The 18,171-nt window shown below is 37.5% G+C and overlaps 1 protein-coding gene across 1 annotated transcript in view; it reads right to left on the bottom strand.

Annotated features, from left to right (window-relative positions):
* LOC111265993 (uncharacterized) overlaps positions 1-18,171 on the bottom strand; it is a 55,768-nt gene that overhangs the window by 27,395 nt on the left and 10,202 nt on the right. The window contains exons 6-9 of the mRNA XM_022843098.2: positions 14,888-15,117; positions 13,285-13,374; positions 12,184-12,337; positions 4,381-4,470 (exon numbers count right to left, since the gene is read on the bottom strand). Of these exons, the coding sequence (XP_022698833.1) occupies positions 4,381-4,470; positions 12,184-12,337; positions 13,285-13,374; positions 14,888-15,117 (564 nt within the window). The remainder of the gene's footprint in view (positions 1-4,380; positions 4,471-12,183; positions 12,338-13,284; positions 13,375-14,887; positions 15,118-18,171) is intronic.

The raw sequence follows: 18,171 nt of genomic DNA, 5'->3' as shown, positions 1-18,171 counted from the left end.
ATAAATTGTTCTCAAGCACACGCCTCCGCATCGACTATCACACTTACATAGGAATATATGATAACGACTATTACAAGGTAACTTTATATTCGGAACTCGCTTACTAAGTATTGGTCCAGGTTTAAATAACCAAAACCAAATTATTCATAGCCAGATGTGGAGGGTAAGGCAAAAGTCTCAGTTTTAAAACCAAATCTCTACAACTAAAGAAATAATGCCCCTTGATGAAACAGAAAATATACAAATCATCGCGATTAAGGATGCAGCACAGTTGTAATAGAAGCACCCTAATACGACTTCTATATGCCAGTAATACTATATTATAAGTATACTGCAGAATATTATACGGTGGTGCATATTAAAAGTGCAGCTAATCAGTGTTTAACCATATCATCTAACCAACCGATAATTCTTTACTGTACCTCTTGGATATGTGGAAAATTTTCGATTGAGCTCAAGAAACAGAGTTAATAGCTACTCAAAGCTGGAAACTAGAAATACACACAAAGTTCTATCGCGATAGCTTAGATGAAAGGCCATAAATTTGACTTTTATGGTACGGCATGTACCTCCACTGACATCTAAGCTTTTAGCCTTATGTGAATAAATGCTGTCTTTTTTCTCCTATGAAGTCCTTTGGAATTCAAATGTTTGCCGTAAACTGTTGGAGCATCCCTTCGTATTATATATACTTCTTCATATACCCTTGCAAGAATTATATCTGAGATTTGAGAGAGGAGTAGGTTTTGCCTAAATCTACAGTCCATGCAAAAAATCGTATATCATCGGAAATAACGTAAACAAAGCAATGCTTGTTGTCCTAAAAGTTCAAATAAAATGTTAGATTAGAACCAAAGGCAATTTTTTCACTCTACAAAGCAGCTTTTTCACTCTTAAAACAACTTCATCCATTGTATATTCGCCATCAGATCCAACTATCTTTTAACTATTTTATTCCATTTCACTAGAAATTAGCAAATATGGTGTCAAAGAACTTGTCCAGCCAGGGTTTAAAACGATTCCTTTTGTTCCATTAGTGAACGATGACAGGGAAAAATTGTAATACGTAGGCGGGAGATCCAGAAAAAATAAGTGCAAAACTATCTCGCACTCAACACTGTGCAGAGAGGTCCCCATAATCCTGTGCATGTGCCGCCTGGAATTTTCAAGGAGGTGGATAACTTTGGTTCGTGTACCAAGTTTATTCTGTTATAAAGCCTTATATGCCTTATAATTCCTCGTTGACCGATGCTTTTCATGAATTTCCCGTTGTGGAATACAATTTTTTTCGACGGAGGTCTAAATAAATCCTGGGCTTAGGCTTATCTTCAGGAGATGCTGTAGTTATATTTACAAGCTATTATATTTACAATTTTAAAGCTAAGAAAACTCGGTAGCATCTTGTACGTTAAGTGGTAAATATCACTCTACGATTGCCCCCTGGAGTTTCCCTAGCTTTTCCCGTCAGTGGTATTGAACACCAACAAAAAAATCCCAGAGGAAGAGCACATGAGCGAAGCGAGTTTCGTATGCCTGTTATTTCAATATGGTTCTGATAAATTATGAACCGAACTGGATCACCAAACAATACTGGGGGACAAAAATGTCGAGCAAATCCAACAAAAGTGACTTTGGAACAACACAATTCAAACAATAGGCGGCAAGTTTGGTACCACTGGGTCATTTGGAATGTTTCCAAAGTGGCATACCGACAACGGCTGCTCATAGCGTAAACGCATTTATTGAAAACTCCCAAGACATTTACACGAAAGGTTTTTGTAAATATACTCCAGGCATCTTTGAATTGCGTAATACGGACGCTGAATTTGAGAATGTATCGGCCTTGCTTTATGGCTTACTAATAGACTATTTGGTCACAGTGTAATAGCATGCTTACCAAAGGATGACGGTCTAATAAAGCTCACTACAAATTTTCAAGAGTCTAACACAAAACGCTTATTTGATGTTAAAGCAGCAGCTAAGTCAACTTGAAATTTATGTTTAGGTGGCCAGTTCGTAATTGTTACCAATGCCCTGTATATATATATGCGACGGGAAATGGTTCCGTTACGGCTAGTACAATAGTTACAATACACTAACAGTATTTTTCCACAAAATGATGTCGCTACACTGGGCACAGGCTACGCGTAGGTTCCTAAACGAAATCTGTACTAATCAGATGGATCTGTCGGCAAGGTCCAGTGCAGTAGTTGACTCGATAACCCAACTCTTACGTTAACGGACCTCACCTGGTTTGTTAAAGCTAAGAGCATCGATGAAAAAGTTCACTGCATAAAGCAGATGTGGCAAAAAATTGCGAACTTTGCGTAATCGTTTGTGTGGGAAACGGACTGCAGATTCTATAGATATTGAAAATCATCAATTAAGCTATTTACGATCTGTAAGTTGAATATAAATTGCTGCTTGAATTACTACTGTAGTCATTGCTATCTACTGTATTTTAGACATATACTAAAGTATCACATAGTATTTTAACAACATGGAGATATTATTAGGGTGCTTCACTTACAAATATATTGCACAGTTCAATCCATTCTTTATTGTAATGACTTTTGTATCTTTTTTTTTCTCTCCAATTGCCAAAAGACATTTGCCACGTCTCATTTATAAAAGGTTGTAATAAAAATAAAGACACGCTATATACATATTCTAATACACCGTCATGTTTTTCCGCAGGTTTATCTAGTTGTATTTTCAGACCCATCAAACGCCAATCATAATATATTTAAAATAAAAATTTGTCTTTGTAGTCCAAAGATACCGCCCGGAGCTATCTATACCTTTCTCTATGTGAAGACGCCACTTCTCACTACCGGTAAAATCTGGTTCAAAGATCTGCCATGCTGACTACGTGTTACCCGACGCCAGGCGAGCTGCTGAGAGGCAATGAGAAGCCCTGCTCTTTTATGCTATTAATTTGTAGGACATTACGACCCCCTAATTCAAATCACTCAGGATGCCTGTCTATAGTCGTGACTGCAGTTTATGCCAGTACCGAACGTAAACCAGAAACATATGGCTGCAGTTTTCTCGCTCCTTCCTTATAACCTCAGCCGGTCCTCATCGATTTCAGATGGCCGATCAAAGTGTGGTGCATCCTTGAAATCCGAGATGTCATTATTAAACTTCGACATTCAAAGAATCAAATCGGCACCACAGATATCATAAAAATTTAATGTTGCTTTGGCAGCTTTTCCACCTCACCGAAACGCGAAATAGAGCAAACGTCGCAAAAATTTTTTGCCGGGAACTTCAATCTTTGTAGCCTGAGCTCAATGTAAAATTCCCTTCATTACACAACGAAATCACAACGAACCTACGCAAAAGAGAAAACACCTTAAATAGTTCATAAAAATAAACATATATTAGAGGATTAAAAGAGAAAGTAGACATTAAAAAAACCGTCGCTTTAGATAAATGCGTAGCATGGTAATTCCTAAACTACTTGATGTTACAAGATATGGCAACCGAATACATTGAGGATAATGTGCGTAAGCAAAATAGCTTCACAAAGTGTGTATCTGTAAGATGGTAAGCCCAGTGCAAGAGGCTATATATATATAAAAAAATAGGAAAATCTATTTCAATGAATAGCAAAATCTATACAAAAAATGATTTCTGCAGAAAATTTCAAAACAATATACTAGGTTCTGGTCTTTATAAGACTAACCTAGGAATCGCCCAATTAGCGAAGACTTGCTGTTGAATACAATGAGTTTATACACATATGGATGTAACAATAACTTGCAGTGTGGTCGATTCAAGAAAGCATATTTCCCTAAATGCCAGATTTTCGGTGTGAACTATGAGTAGATAAATATACTCATGTGGGCGAATCGTCATCGTACAGTTTCCCTGAACCGGACTGATTCCAGCATGTTTAAAAATAGACGCAGCAATATCATGTCACTATAACCTAACCTTCAATTAGATTGAGCGCATCAACGTTAATAGTTTGAGTTGAGCTACTACATTGAATTTTTAAACTTATTTAATGAGTTGATTCCTTGGCAAAGACAAACAATAATGGATAAAGAATATCATTGCCGCAATCAGATTAAAAAAATAAAGCTACACGAATCGCGATAGGGTATGACAAAAATCCAGGATTCAAGTATTAGCATTTGAAGATTTCTTTAATGTTAAGTAAATAGTTTTTTATTTTTTCCGGGCATGAAACACTATAAACCTTTAACCACTTGTGTAGATAAAGAGATTTTGCAGTTTCATACTATAGGAGTATTTTTTTAGACAAGACAGAAGAAAAACACAGCTAATTCAGTCTAACGAATCAGAGGATGCATACTGGCATTATTCAGCCAGCTTATATTCTAAAAGCCGAAATAACTAGTCTCTAACCTTGTCACAACTGCGCTAGGTGATGGGCTTCTACGTCGACTGTAAAGAGGCTCCCGGTTCCTGCGATTGTCGGCTCTATCCACCGTAAACCTGAAAGTACACGCCGCATTAATAGTCAATGACTTGCTTTAGCAGAGCTCTAATAACATTACATTTTTTGGCTATCATAATTTCAATTATTGGTGATAGCAAATAACTGCAAAAATCAAACTGGTATCTATAGCTTAGCAGAAGGTGAAATCAATTGTAGGCTGAATCCCTTAATAACGTGTACTTGGACAATATAAAACTAACAAAATAAACAATCCACAATAACAATGAAAAGTAATTATTTTTAAAGATTGTTAATTATTAATTTAAAAAATTTTGAATATAAGATGAAACAATCTTGGAAATAAGATGAAGTACTACCAGCATCAACAAACATGTGGCATATATATATGTAGACAACTTAGCGTGATAATCGACTACTCCGCTGGGTTGTTTTTATTTAGCCACCCCTTGTGCCTTAGGAGGTCTCATTGCTCAGCACCGTGTACAACGCACGGACAATAGGCAAGCGTGAACTGCTGAGCAAAACATTCGTTTCAGATTTCTTCCCCCTTAATGGCGGGATTCAGCCCCCTCGTTGTCCTCAAAGATAAAGACGAAATAAACCAGCCGTCATCGCAAAAAACTTCTTTCGTATCTGCTGGCAAAAAGACTTAAAACTTTTATTCATTTAAATATATAGGTAGTACTAGATAAAATAATCCACTGGAGCCTTGCTCTATGATGCGGTGAAAGCATGTATGTGCACGTCTCCAATTAAAGTGCGCGTACATTTACTTGCTTACCGTTTATCATAATAGATCATAATATTATACAGTATATAGCGCTTCATGGTTGCTGGGTCAAAGCGTTATCGAATTTCTCTCTATTACGCAATCATTGACGGCTTTACCTCTATGTATAAGGACCTTTAATATGAGGACTAATCACGTGCTCGGGGGGTGAGTGAGATACCCATACTAACTGAGGATTCAAAAAGCATTATACCTCTAAAACGACACAGAGAATTTTACCCGTTGATGTCAAAAAACCTTAAGTAGCTTCAGCAATACACGTTCGCAGCACCTCAAAACAGCTTTTGATTCGAAGTAATACAGTTTCAAACACTATCGCCAATGCCGGTGCTTCAAACAAGCTTAACATAATAGCTTCACTACTCTAGGTGAGCAACATAATAATCGCTAGAGCCTCCACAAATATGGAGCCACTGGCTCGACATCACTTTTAATTACAGAATTTTGGCTCTGCGAAAGACTACAATATATTAAATTATTTATATTATATACTATAATAATATATATTATATAGTTATATTAAATCAAGCTATAATCACCTGCTCATAAGTATTCCGGAAAACCGAATTAGTGTGCTTATAGGAAATGGAATACTGTAATTAAAAATTTACCAAGGTTTTTCTCATCCGATGTTATTGAGTGTAGCATCACACGTTCCAAAAAGCAACAATTTACAAAAAGCAACACCGCATGTTTCGCCGTGCGAAACATGCGGTGTTGCTTTTTGTAAATTCTCTTAGAAGTAACCCAGGTGCCTCAAATCTCCTACCGCTCTCTGGAAGCCCCCTTTAATTTGTTGTCTGTTATATGAATGGCAGATATAAAACATCCCAGAAAACTACTGCCTGGACGAGTGAAACTTTATCTGAGTTCATCTAAAAGGAAGTCATGGAGTTCCTCCATATTCGTTCCAAAAGCTCGGAATCTTGATCTATATCCTGCTTTCCCACAAATTGTGGGCTAAAGAGATAAAATTCTCTGATGCCAGATATATTTCCAATAGCCATACTTTCTCTGGCGCGCAAGAAAGGATTCAAGGCGGAGTTTACTAACAGAGGGCCAGTATGATTAACTAACCAGCCACTTCAAGAATTAAGCTACTTATTACGGAAGGCTGTGTATATATTACTAGCCATAACGGGTTATGTCAATGCCTTGTCAGATGTGTACGATTCCCTGGAAACCGGCCAATGAGGCACATTGCTAATGGAATAGAATCTACAATCTGCTAACAGCAAATAGCGAAAAAACACTACCTTTCAGAGGTATTTTAGTTTAGTTCTCGTCGATTTGGCCACTTGCGGATTAAACCATATGAATGTAACTAAAGGCTGGAAGGTCCTAGATGAGAAAGAAGATCTTTGAAGAAAGAAGAAACCATCATGAAATCGAGTTCTCAGTAGTAGTACATATATTGTATCGTAGCTAAAGATGCCACCTTTGAAAAAATTAAACAGTGGCTTGACTCCGAACGACGCCACTAATCTGCATCAACTGCTTGTGAGGATATGCGAACGAACAAGGATACACCTTAGTAAGAGGAAGCCGGTAAACCTGAAGCGCTGGCGACGTAAAGAAATGGCTGAAAACTGCAGAAGGCGCCAGGAAAAGGCCAGAAAAAGTTAATAGAATAAACAAAAAACGGAAACGTTCTTAATAACCTTCAGATTTCCAGGACACTTAGACACGGCGTTTAATACAGCAAACAATGATGCTCAAAGTAATTTTTAAAAGTGAGAGGCGATACACCGCGACCGCTGTCACAAATAAGGCAAAGTTGAACAAGGAAGCGAACGAGCAGAAGAGAGAAGCCATAAGAGTCCTCCTCCACAGCCATCCCGACCTTGATTATACGGAGCTTGTCAACTTTTATATGAAAACGGAATTCGTGCTGTTTCTTTACAAAAAGCTTGGCAAGTGCCAGTACCTACATGTTTATAATCTCTTGCAGTAATCATTAAGGTCGCCACAAATATGATTAAAACAAGTGACTTATCTGAGCTGAAACTGAAAATATAGAAAGGTCACGTTCATTTATAAAGGAAATTAATTTTACCGACCCGCATGTCTACTTGGAACACTGGCGAATAAGATCTAGGCCATTGCAGAGGAACTGAGAAACTTTGCAGAAGACGGGGAGGATTCGGCACTGCTGTCTGATAACGAGTGTAGCTTCATTAAAAGATCGATCAGCAACCGACAAGAGTAGATTTTTTTAACAATGATTTTGGATATAAAGGATACGTTTTATAACTTGCCTTTAAAATTGCGATGCTTAAAATTAAAAGATAGCAACGTCCAGCCGTACTTGTTCACATTGCTTTCAAAGCTTGTTTAAAGATAAGACCATCGGTAACAAAAGTACGTCCTTATTTACGATTGCCGGGGTTACGTAGAGGTCATTACATGACCTCTTATATGGAACCTTGTATATGACAGGAATTCTTCGCCCGGCAGAATTGCTGATTAAGGTTGAAGTAATAATATATACAGCCGATCAAAGGATAATTGGCCGCGCAAGAAAACCGGAGATCAATCAGTTAGTTTAACAAATATCTTAATAAATATGCATGGCTAAAGTTAGGCCTGGAAAAATTAGTTGGCAATAAGAAAGCCAATAGGAAAATTGTATGAGCCATGTCAAACGCCGATAGGCAGAACGAACAGGCTTATATCTGCAGGAGAACTACTGTACCTAAAGTAACGACTTTTAAACCAAGGAAATTTCTTCGCATAACATGTGTGTCTTTAGGGTATCAAATATTCTGGACGCTCAAAATCTACGCTCCACTGGTGCTAACGGGTTCTACACCATGGAAGCTGAATGCACTAGGAAGCCGCGTTCTGTGGAGAGATTCGATGAAGGACACCAGCGAGGCAACTCCGCGGGTCTGGAAAAATAAGTGTGCGAAAATCCCAACAAAGGCATCGGATACAATAGTCATAAAGATATTTATCATAAATGAATGAGTTCCATACTTGCTTCACATGAAAGAGGTTCTGGGCTAGTGGTGTCCGATCCGAATGCAAGGGTATTACTCAAACCTTTTACTAAAAAACAGGGACTGTTAACTGCTGTAACTTGCATACTGCTTAGCAGCATCATTTGAGCAGCCATTCATGAAAACGCAAACGAACAAAGATCTCCGATGCTCAATTTACCTACAGTATGGGACAAAACTATCAGTTGAAGGAGAAATGTACTACTAAGTACCATCAGTTGGAGAATGTGCTGCAGTTATAAAAATCCCAGTGATGTATAATTCTAAAGCCAGTTCAACCTCTCACCAGTTCAGCCACTGTCGAAAAACCCAACGTTCAAAATGTCCGCCGAAGCGCTTATAATACATGTAGTATTTGTAACCAAGTTTAAAAAAAATACTGTTTAAAAAAGTTGGGAATGGATATTCGAAATATGCTACCCTTAAATATCAATCTGAGAATTGAGAGAAAATTTCTAGAAATTCTGTCCGTACTGATCAAACAGTTCTGGACGGATCATTAAGCATCTCCCAGGTTAACGTCAATAAAGGTAAATATAGGAATATAGTATATATTATTATTTTTTTATATTCATCGCCAAACAGCCTTGTGTAGATGACCTGCATTAATTTGTTTTACGTTAGCTGCGAGAGCGAAAATGAAACAATATATAACCAAATATAAGTAAAATATGTCATTATTAAAAATGCCTGAAACATACTCAAATAATCATTCTGTTAGACTGACAGACGCGATCTTAGGATTCAGGTTTCTAAAACTTGCTACTTTTTTTTTTAATTCCAAACTTATACCAAAATAGTGCATTTTCGACTTTTAGGTAATTTTCATAGTAGGGCCATACGGCGTAACCATTACAACAAGACGTGGATATTGGCAGCGGCCGTTACTTCAGGCAGTTTTGAAACTGCGAGAATTTCTATGCCGATTTGATACTTTACCAAAGAAGTGATTCAAGGTCCTTATGCGATATCGGTATGTAGGTTCTCCAGAAATTCGAAGCCAATCCTATCAGAAGGAATACAGTTCGAAGAAAGTAACATCCTTTCATGAAGGTAAGCTTAATGTTGATATTTTAGTAAAATGTAAAAGTGACATGACAGTTACCACCTAGGAAAATGTCTGATTGTATATGAATCGCTGCGTCGATTAGAAAGGTGATAACACGTGAGCACGGAGAGGAGTCTGCTGTTTCGAATAGTTCATTACTACCTCTAGACCGGTTGGAAGTTATAACAATTAGTAGTAATAAAGGAAATCTCGGAAATTTGAACTCAACTATGTTTTTGTTACAAATGAACTTACTTAAATATCCGTCATTATGGCGGGAGGCTTGCAAAGGATCTGCACTACCATGTTCAGGCGGGGTGCAATAAAATAGTCCGATTAGATTAATATAGAAGTGGGTCAGATCGAAAATTTAAAGGCGTATTTATTGGTACTCAGGCGTTTATTCAAAGTTGATTTCACATTTCTTAGAAGGTAGACATTAACCTAATACCTTTAAATACTATTAATAATACTGTTAAACAAATCATCCGATTCGTCGAAACACGGTTGCACAGGTCCTCAGTTAGGAGTGTCCAAAAGAATTCTGCTTTTTTATCTGGTATTGCCCAAATTCCAATTAAGTTCCAATTACCAAATCACTAAAATATGCGTTTGATGAGGACGAAAGAGATACATTTTTGAAGATATTTTCAATACTTCAGTTGCAATCGCATCTAGTGGAGTGGCTAGTGGCTCAAACCACACGGTTAACTGATCAAGTTCATCATAATTTGATGCATTTGAACGCGATATTTAAGGATCTAGCAGTTAGCCACCAAATCAACTGCACTAGGTCGGGCCTTCGCTAGGTCAATACGATCGGTAATTGGTTAAGATTTATTTTTTCATATGCTTGGAGGAGAAATTAAATTCATTTTTTAAGTTTCTGATTGCAAACATCTTTTTCACTAAAATAGTTTTCGCCGACTGCATATAGCCAAAAACGTATCACCCTTTTCTGTCCATGTCAGCGCGTAAAATAGTTAGCAGTCGTTATTTCAAGAACTCGTTATCGTATCATGAAGTAATTATCCCATAAACGTTAAAAATCGTTCGTATACCTCCCCACAACTAAAGCTTGTTTCCTTTACTAACTCAATAGTCGATTGAGTGATATGAAATAGAAAAACAAATTTAAAACTGTACGTGGTATGTAAATAATGACAGGCTCCCGGTCATAATATTTTTCAGGAATCTAATTTTTATACTTATTAAATGACCAATTGATTAATTACTACTAATTATTTTTTATCAACTGACTGTGCATTAAACAAAGCAGCAAACTTTTCCGGCACATGTCCTCACCTTCCCAATCGACGCAGAAGTTGTCACACAGTCCGATTACTCTCCATGACGCTTGTACACAAATATTGGCGTCGAACGACATAACGAAGCTTTGGCTTCCCATGGCTCTTTCTGAAAAAACGTTACCTTGGCTGAGCTCTGCCACCTTTTTAAAAGTTTGACCGTGGACTTTAAAATGCCCTCTATATGGTTGCTATAATGTTTGCGTACTTTCTTGTCTCGAAAGTTGCTATTATGTACTGCAAAGCTAACGGGATAGTTACAGATTGTTTTTTAAATTTATTCCAAGCAACTGTGGACAACTCCTCTGCATCATTTGTTGAGTCTAGACTGCGAAAGCTTTTGCTTTCTAGTTAGGTATTTGATGTTAACCAACTTTACTGCTTTCCTTTAGATATATATCCTATGCATATATTGTTAAGATGCACATTTTTTCCAGAACCCTTGTACGGCGGAAGGAGAAGGAGGCGCTTTCTTATATTTAAATGACTATTTATGTTAGATACACTCGTTATTATTGACTTGTCGGCATAGTTTGTCTCTATATGTCTCTGCTCCACCAACCGTAGTTTGTTTGACTATATGAAATTGCAGTTAAAGATTTACAGGCGTTAACAAAGAGAGCAGCATTGTTGACTTTTGTGAGGTAGTATAGTTAGTTTGTAAGGCATATACGTCTAGTATAGTAGTCATAGTGCGTTCTTTTGCAAGCAACGCAGCGCTTTTTCTAGAGTTACCTAAGCTGCACTAAAGGGCATGAAACTGAAAGTACTTTAAAAGGATGTAGTATGAGTGGCATAGTCAATGAGATACATTACGATATTTGTGAGCACCCATCAATCGAAACACCACCAAAGATGCTACAACGCATTATTCAAGTACGTATTCAAAGCATTATTAAAGCAAGTGTCGCACCTTAGCTTATGCATTTGCCGTTTTCTGGATTGGCTTTAGTGGCTACACTTCAAAATGGAAATTTAGTCTGTGGAAAAAAATTGCATGAGCAGGTAAAATAAACCTTTGAAATAGAGATATACTAGGCGGGAAGCATTACTGCTGCGCGTTTCCGGGGTATTTTACAAACCAAATAGATCGCTCCTAACAAAGGTCACGTTTATTTCTATCATGGACCATGTAAGCGTAAACCTTGTGGCTTCTAGCACACTTAGAATCAATATAATCCACTTATGTATATGTTATCATTCATCTGTGCTAAACAACAAAAGGTTTTTTGAATTGAAATACACTAGAATAGGTACTCCAATATAATTAAGCAGTGTATTAACTCACATCGTTACATACATGCATAGAAACAGGGAAAATCCTCAATTGTGTGTGTTCGTGCTTACTTGTTTGTATGAAATGGTTCTTACTTCAAACATCTCAGAAATTTTGCTAAGGTAATTACTAATACATCATATATATTATTAATAGTAAAAGCACATGAAGCACAAATGCTGATCTCCGTGAGAGTAGGGGTATGTTATAATAAACCTTCAGTATTATCAATTCAATATGTGACAATATATTCCATATTACAAAAATATATTACAATATGTGTTATTAAAAGGTAAATAATATTGCTAAAACATCATTCATTTACCTGGATATTGGTGGGGATTCGGTACGTCTATTTGTAAAATCCAATCGGCCACTTCTAATCATTTCCACACTTGTCTCCACCGGCTGAGTTCCCTGCATATTCTGTTTACGCAGAGACATTGCATCGATGTTTCGTGACAGTCCGTACTCGAAAACTGCAATAGACCAGCCGGACCTCCTCAGCAATAGGAATTTATAGCATTGTCCATGCATACTAGGACTCGATACAACATCGTATAAAGTGACATACTTCTACATATAGTTTGGTTTCTCCCAACAACCACAAAAATACTTAAATAAAACGCAGTGCTACCAATTTCGCTAAGCATCGCAAGGAACCGACACAACCGTGTTTTGGCCTTTTTTGGGTAAAATCTATCCATGGAGTATTACTTCATTTTATATTAATTTTAAAACTTTTTAAATTCATTTTTAAAGGGAAACTGATTTATAGGTACTCGCACTACCGGCACTTTTTTCAAAAAAGATAATAACAGTCACACCATATAATCTTGCAAGAGTGAATGCTGTTTGCTAGTTGGGTCTGAAGAAAGCATTGATAAAATTCAATAGAACTGACTGTGCGACTGAATTTGTATCGTCCCCAAAAACCAAGCCTACAGTCGGCAGCTTTCCAGTTAGTAATGGCGTAAATCCGATGAAATTTACGAATCAAATAAACCAACATACTAAAAGAGCGAGGAAATGTTTTAGATAGCCCTAAAAGGCCACCGCTGTATATGCAATTAAATCAAAACACGGATTATAACCGGGTTTACTTGAAAATCGCTAGATTTATTTTATTATCGTGTGTTCGTTTGTAATATTCCGTCTTATTACATCATCGTTAATCTAATTGCCATATAAACACAAGTGCGTGTAATAGCTTAACCAACTGTATTAATTACCGCACTACAAATGTAGTACAGTGGTATAGTCAAATCTACTCTGCAATATTAAACCGAGTATAAAATCACCACCATGCACAAGCACTCAAGTGTTTATAACGGCACAAAGCATTAGTCAAATTCGTCAGAGTCTAAGGAGCCCAGGGTCGTGAGTCTGCAACGAGATATGATGTGTCGAAAAAAACTGAACTCACCTATCTTGGCGCAGGGACGTTCAGTCGGTGTTTCTGGCCCCTGCTGTCCCCGTCTCGCGTGACCCCAACCCTCATCATCATCAACAAAACCTTTTCACCACACAGCAAACACAGACACGCACACACCAAACCATGTCGTTGGCTACAATTTCTTTGTAAAAACTGCGTTCCAAATTTTGTAATTTTTCTATAACATAAACGGATTAAATAAACATCCATAAAGAACACGAATAAGGTAATATAAGACCTTGGTTCAAACATTAAGCACTAATTAACAGGAAGCCATTCAAGTAGGAATCAGTAGAAACAACTCTTTGCAAGCACATGAAGAACATTGATCACCCAAGATATTGAAATAACAGTTATAATATCAGGGCCGAACTAAGGGAGGTAATATGACTATACACAACTTGATCGCTTTCAAGTCTAATTAACCACCAAATCTGTCCAAAATTAAACTACACACAAAAGACACTACTTCGTTATCTTGTCCGTTCCTTTTTACTTGTAAGGAAAGTACAACACAGTTGACTTCTAGTGAAACATTTACAAGATGATTCACCATACACATTAGTCATCCTTTGTTGCTGCTTCTTCATTTTCTTTAATTCCACTCAACTAGTCAAAATCATTACCCTACCTTCCTTCTCATACACCAGTATACACAGCTGTTCCACAATATGGGTTACATAGATTCTTAAAGTGTATCGTTTAAATGGCTTTGTAAAACACCATGGGTATATTACAGAATAAATTTACAGTTGTCTTCATGATATAATGTTTATGTATATATATCGCGGTTATAATTTGTATCCGGTTGGCTATTCCATACAATGTTCTGAATATGAATCCGTATCGATCGCTTCTTGCCTTTAAAATAAATGTATTGCTCAACTTTTGTAATAATGTGATTAAGTTCACCAAGCTACTATATATCGTTGAGCTCTCCCCGAAAAGGCAAAAAGTCAGGTAAGCTATTTGAATAGATACATCCATATATGGTACGCCTTATGCGAAATAATATATTACATTGGTATGCATAATAATAATGGTTGCGGCATTGGTCACTACTATTTACCTAGATCCTAGCGTTAAAGATAGTTATATTGTTCATCATGTCCAAGTGCTTTGAATATTGTTTACTCTGATGTTGATGTTTCCTCCTTAGTTTTTCCCATCCCCAGCCTTCAGTGAGAACCCCTTTAACAACTACAGTAGTTTTGTGATAATTGTCTGTCTTTACTTGGAAATTATAATTTGTGGTGAATTTCCATTCACGCAAAACATTCTCCAGCTTCGGTGCTTTCAATCAATATAGATTAAAGATACGGAAGTCAAAAGTATTATCATTATTACGTTGTAGAGAAAACACTGCGGCTGGACTGGTCAATAGATAATCTAGGCTCTTACAGTCTTCATACCAAATCAAAATAATATATAGGTTGTTCTTGTTTGCGGGTGACAGGATAGCATGTGAAGCTTTCATTGCAATATTTCATACTTCTTTGTTATTCTTCTGTTATGTTCTAACGTTGTATCGATGAAGTGGTTCGTCGTTATGCCTGCCGTGTACGTCGAAGGGCTGCCAGCAGCACCTACTTACTGCCAGCGTCCTTGTCGTTTTCGCCACCTGATCCATCGGTGGCTCCACCGGATCCTCCACCGAACATACCGCGATTCCCTCGAAAACCTCCTCTACCAGAGCGGGATCCCCCACGCATCATACCACGAGTAGGTCCTCCGCCCAGGCCGCTAGAAGGTCCTCCACGACTACCAGGACCACCGCGCATTCCTCCACGTCCACCACGCATCGGAGGAGCATCACCACCGAATCTATAAATTGTTTCATTAAAGTAGAATAACAGTCCTTTGCATAATTATTACCATTTATTGTGTAGTATGTGACAGAGTATTGTAATCATTAGCATACAAAATACACTTTCTTTATGGAATCTAACTTGGGGCGTTCTGCTTATTTTTGTTTTACAGCGTAACAATCTTTACTTATACTATGACTCTGGAGAACTTTTAGATCTTGATAAAGCATCTGGCTTTAATCAACTAAGTGGTACTAACGGTTTCTCAACAAAAACCATAGACAGCCCTAGCCCTCGGCAACCTGTCACAACGAGTGCATATAAAAAACGTGGAAAAGGGAAAAACAATTTATATTGGAAGACTATCGGACCATACACACGGATTTGCAGAAGAATTATTTTTTATAAATCATCAATAATTTAAAAGGAAAGGCTTACAAAGGATTGTATCGAAGGATTTGAATTCGGAGCAAACAAATTCTTGAATAAAATGTCATAGATCTTTACCACAATCATAGACCGATTAACAACCTCGTTGTTTGTATTTTTCGGAGAAAAACTCGATGTTATATTTCCTCAGTCCCCGTGATTACCAGATCCAGCTTTCTATAACTTCTTTCGTTTTCGCAAGGCGTAAGAGGTACCTATATAAAAAAGATTGAGTAAATCCAAGAAAAAACGAAAACAGACGACATCTACTCCTACGTTAAAAAGCAACTTCGAAGGCTGGAAAAAAGCAATGCAAACGTGCATCGAATCCGGCGGAGGTCACTTTGAAGGTGATAACTAGGATTTAGGACACCAGAATCAAATTCCTAATACTTGTCTAATTTAGAACTAAGTTAGCCCAAAATTGGCCTCAAATTAAATGTGGTTTGCTTCTTGTCCTGATGGCTCAAAGCTTAGCATTGGACGCACATGATTTTCAATTGCATGGTTATGACATTTTCGAAGTTCAGTGTCTGAGACGGGAAGAAAAACGCAAGCTTCGTTTATCAATTTTTAATGCATGCTTTTATATCAAGTTTAGCAGTGTTTCTACTATAAATGTATATACGTTAATCTTAGTCACACATGTCACATAACATATGCCATTTGCAGGATCGTCAACAATTCGAAACCTCCTTAGTTTGAAAGGGCTTTTCAGTGCGCCGTTAGCAGACAAAATTGGCTAGTGAATACTCCAGGCCTTGAGAAGCCTATGACTGAAAACCAGTTGAGATAATTCGGGAGGAACCAATTCAGAAGAAAAACTATCTTTTAGGTTCAAGAATTAAAACTCAGTGGTAAAAGTTTTGTTACTCAAAGACTATAGCAGCGATTTGTTGAGACACTAGGCAAAAAGGCCTGGAGCAAAAGAATCATTTCAAGAACGGTGCGTGGAGTATTCACGACTAGCAAGGAAGTGACTCGATGTCAGAATTGGAAGGACAAAAAGCGAAATCGAGGAAGCTATTCATGAGGGCACGGCTTAGTCTGCAAGCTCTGTCCTCCAAAATTAATTTCACGTATAGCGTTAATCTCCTTCTTAATCTATTGAACAGTGAGCAAAAAATTGACTTCAGGCCAACTGGAAATGGGTGAAGTGTGCTTCACGTACAATTGGCGCAATTATACTCAATAAATAATTTGTAATGTATGGTTTAACCTCTACCGCTAGCTGGAGAAACAGCAAGTGAAAAAATGGCGACACTTTGAGAGAAATCGGGTTCGGTAGCAGTGTCGAATAGGTTCGGTCGTAAAATGGTGGTATTGTTATTACATGCAGTGGACATTTGAGGCATCCGCTACAGTGAAATTTTCGTCAAAAATGAAATAATGAATATAGTCTGCTGTCTCGAATTCTGCGATAGGCCCATGAATCGTTGTTATAACGATCAGAAGCACGCAGTTTGGTTACATAATGTCAAAAACAGACATACAACATACATTAAAAAATCGTTGTTCTAATTGAATTAGTTTAAACTTTAGGCAAATTAGGGATCTGCCGGATTCGCTTATGAAAGCCTAATACATGTTACGTGACACTTGATCCCGAATCCTGAACAAATATTTCTGAGCGGCAACTGCGGTATATCGCCTGGAATTTACAAAATTTGAATTTTGAAGTGTTTCTCGTTTGATTTTTCTCGTTTTCTTAAAATTCAGTCTTCTCGAGATCTTTCAAAATCGTTGAAGTTGTTTCCAAGATTATCCAGATGTTCTTTTTCCCGACGTTATTATTATTTATTATACCAATAATTACTTTTGCGCCATGGCCGGATTCTAAACAGAACTAGCTTTATTCCTTAGAAGAACATGCTCATGTGATGATGTCTCTGCCAGCTGCGACAAGAACTTCGTTTGCTGTTTTAGAAACTAGGCTCGACGTGGTCTGCCTATTTGGAATTGCGGCCTAAAACATTATTACTCGCATCATAACGGTTTTAAATTGAAATGATGTAGTAATTTCTAATTTCTATTTACAAGAAATGGCAAACAACGTCCTGACGTATTCATTGATAAGGATTAACAAATATGTGGGCAAGCCAGTTTTGCAAAACACCTTTGTGTAGTTCTTAATACAGTATTATTAACCAAACTCGTTTAAAGTACCACCACATGGATATGCCTCTTTATATAAAAAAAAAAAGCCTAGTTTCAAAAGCCGGCCACTGCGCAAAAGTAATCATCGGTGTGGCCAAAACGTCTGACGACATTCCGGCATGAAACTATATTCAGCGGAAACCCTCAGCATGCTTATAGTTGAAGCTAGCATAAAGGTCGCTAGAAGTCAAAAACGCCAGGTGCTGTATGACCAGTTTTAGTTGACTTACTTCTTGAACACATTATGTCGGCCGTGCCAGTACCATCGCATATTCAGCAAGTCTGTACGCATTGGAATAGATAGTCATTCAGCAGTGTTAAAGACCACCTATATCTAGAGGAACTGCGGTGTTTTTAAACAAGTTTTTCTCCGGTTTAGCCTATCTACTAGGGCACGACTTTGCTGGCGCAGTTTGTGTATCAGATATGCCTTGTGCCAAACCGTCTTCCACTACAACGTCATGCAGGATATTAGAGAAAAGTT

This window comes from Varroa jacobsoni, unplaced genomic scaffold (assembly GCF_002532875.2).
Source record: "Varroa jacobsoni isolate VJ856 unplaced genomic scaffold, vjacob_1.0 scaffold_1039, whole genome shotgun sequence".
Classification (NCBI taxonomy): Eukaryota; Metazoa; Arthropoda; class Arachnida; order Mesostigmata; family Varroidae; genus Varroa; species Varroa jacobsoni.
This window is presented reverse-complemented; position numbering and strand designations above follow the sequence as displayed.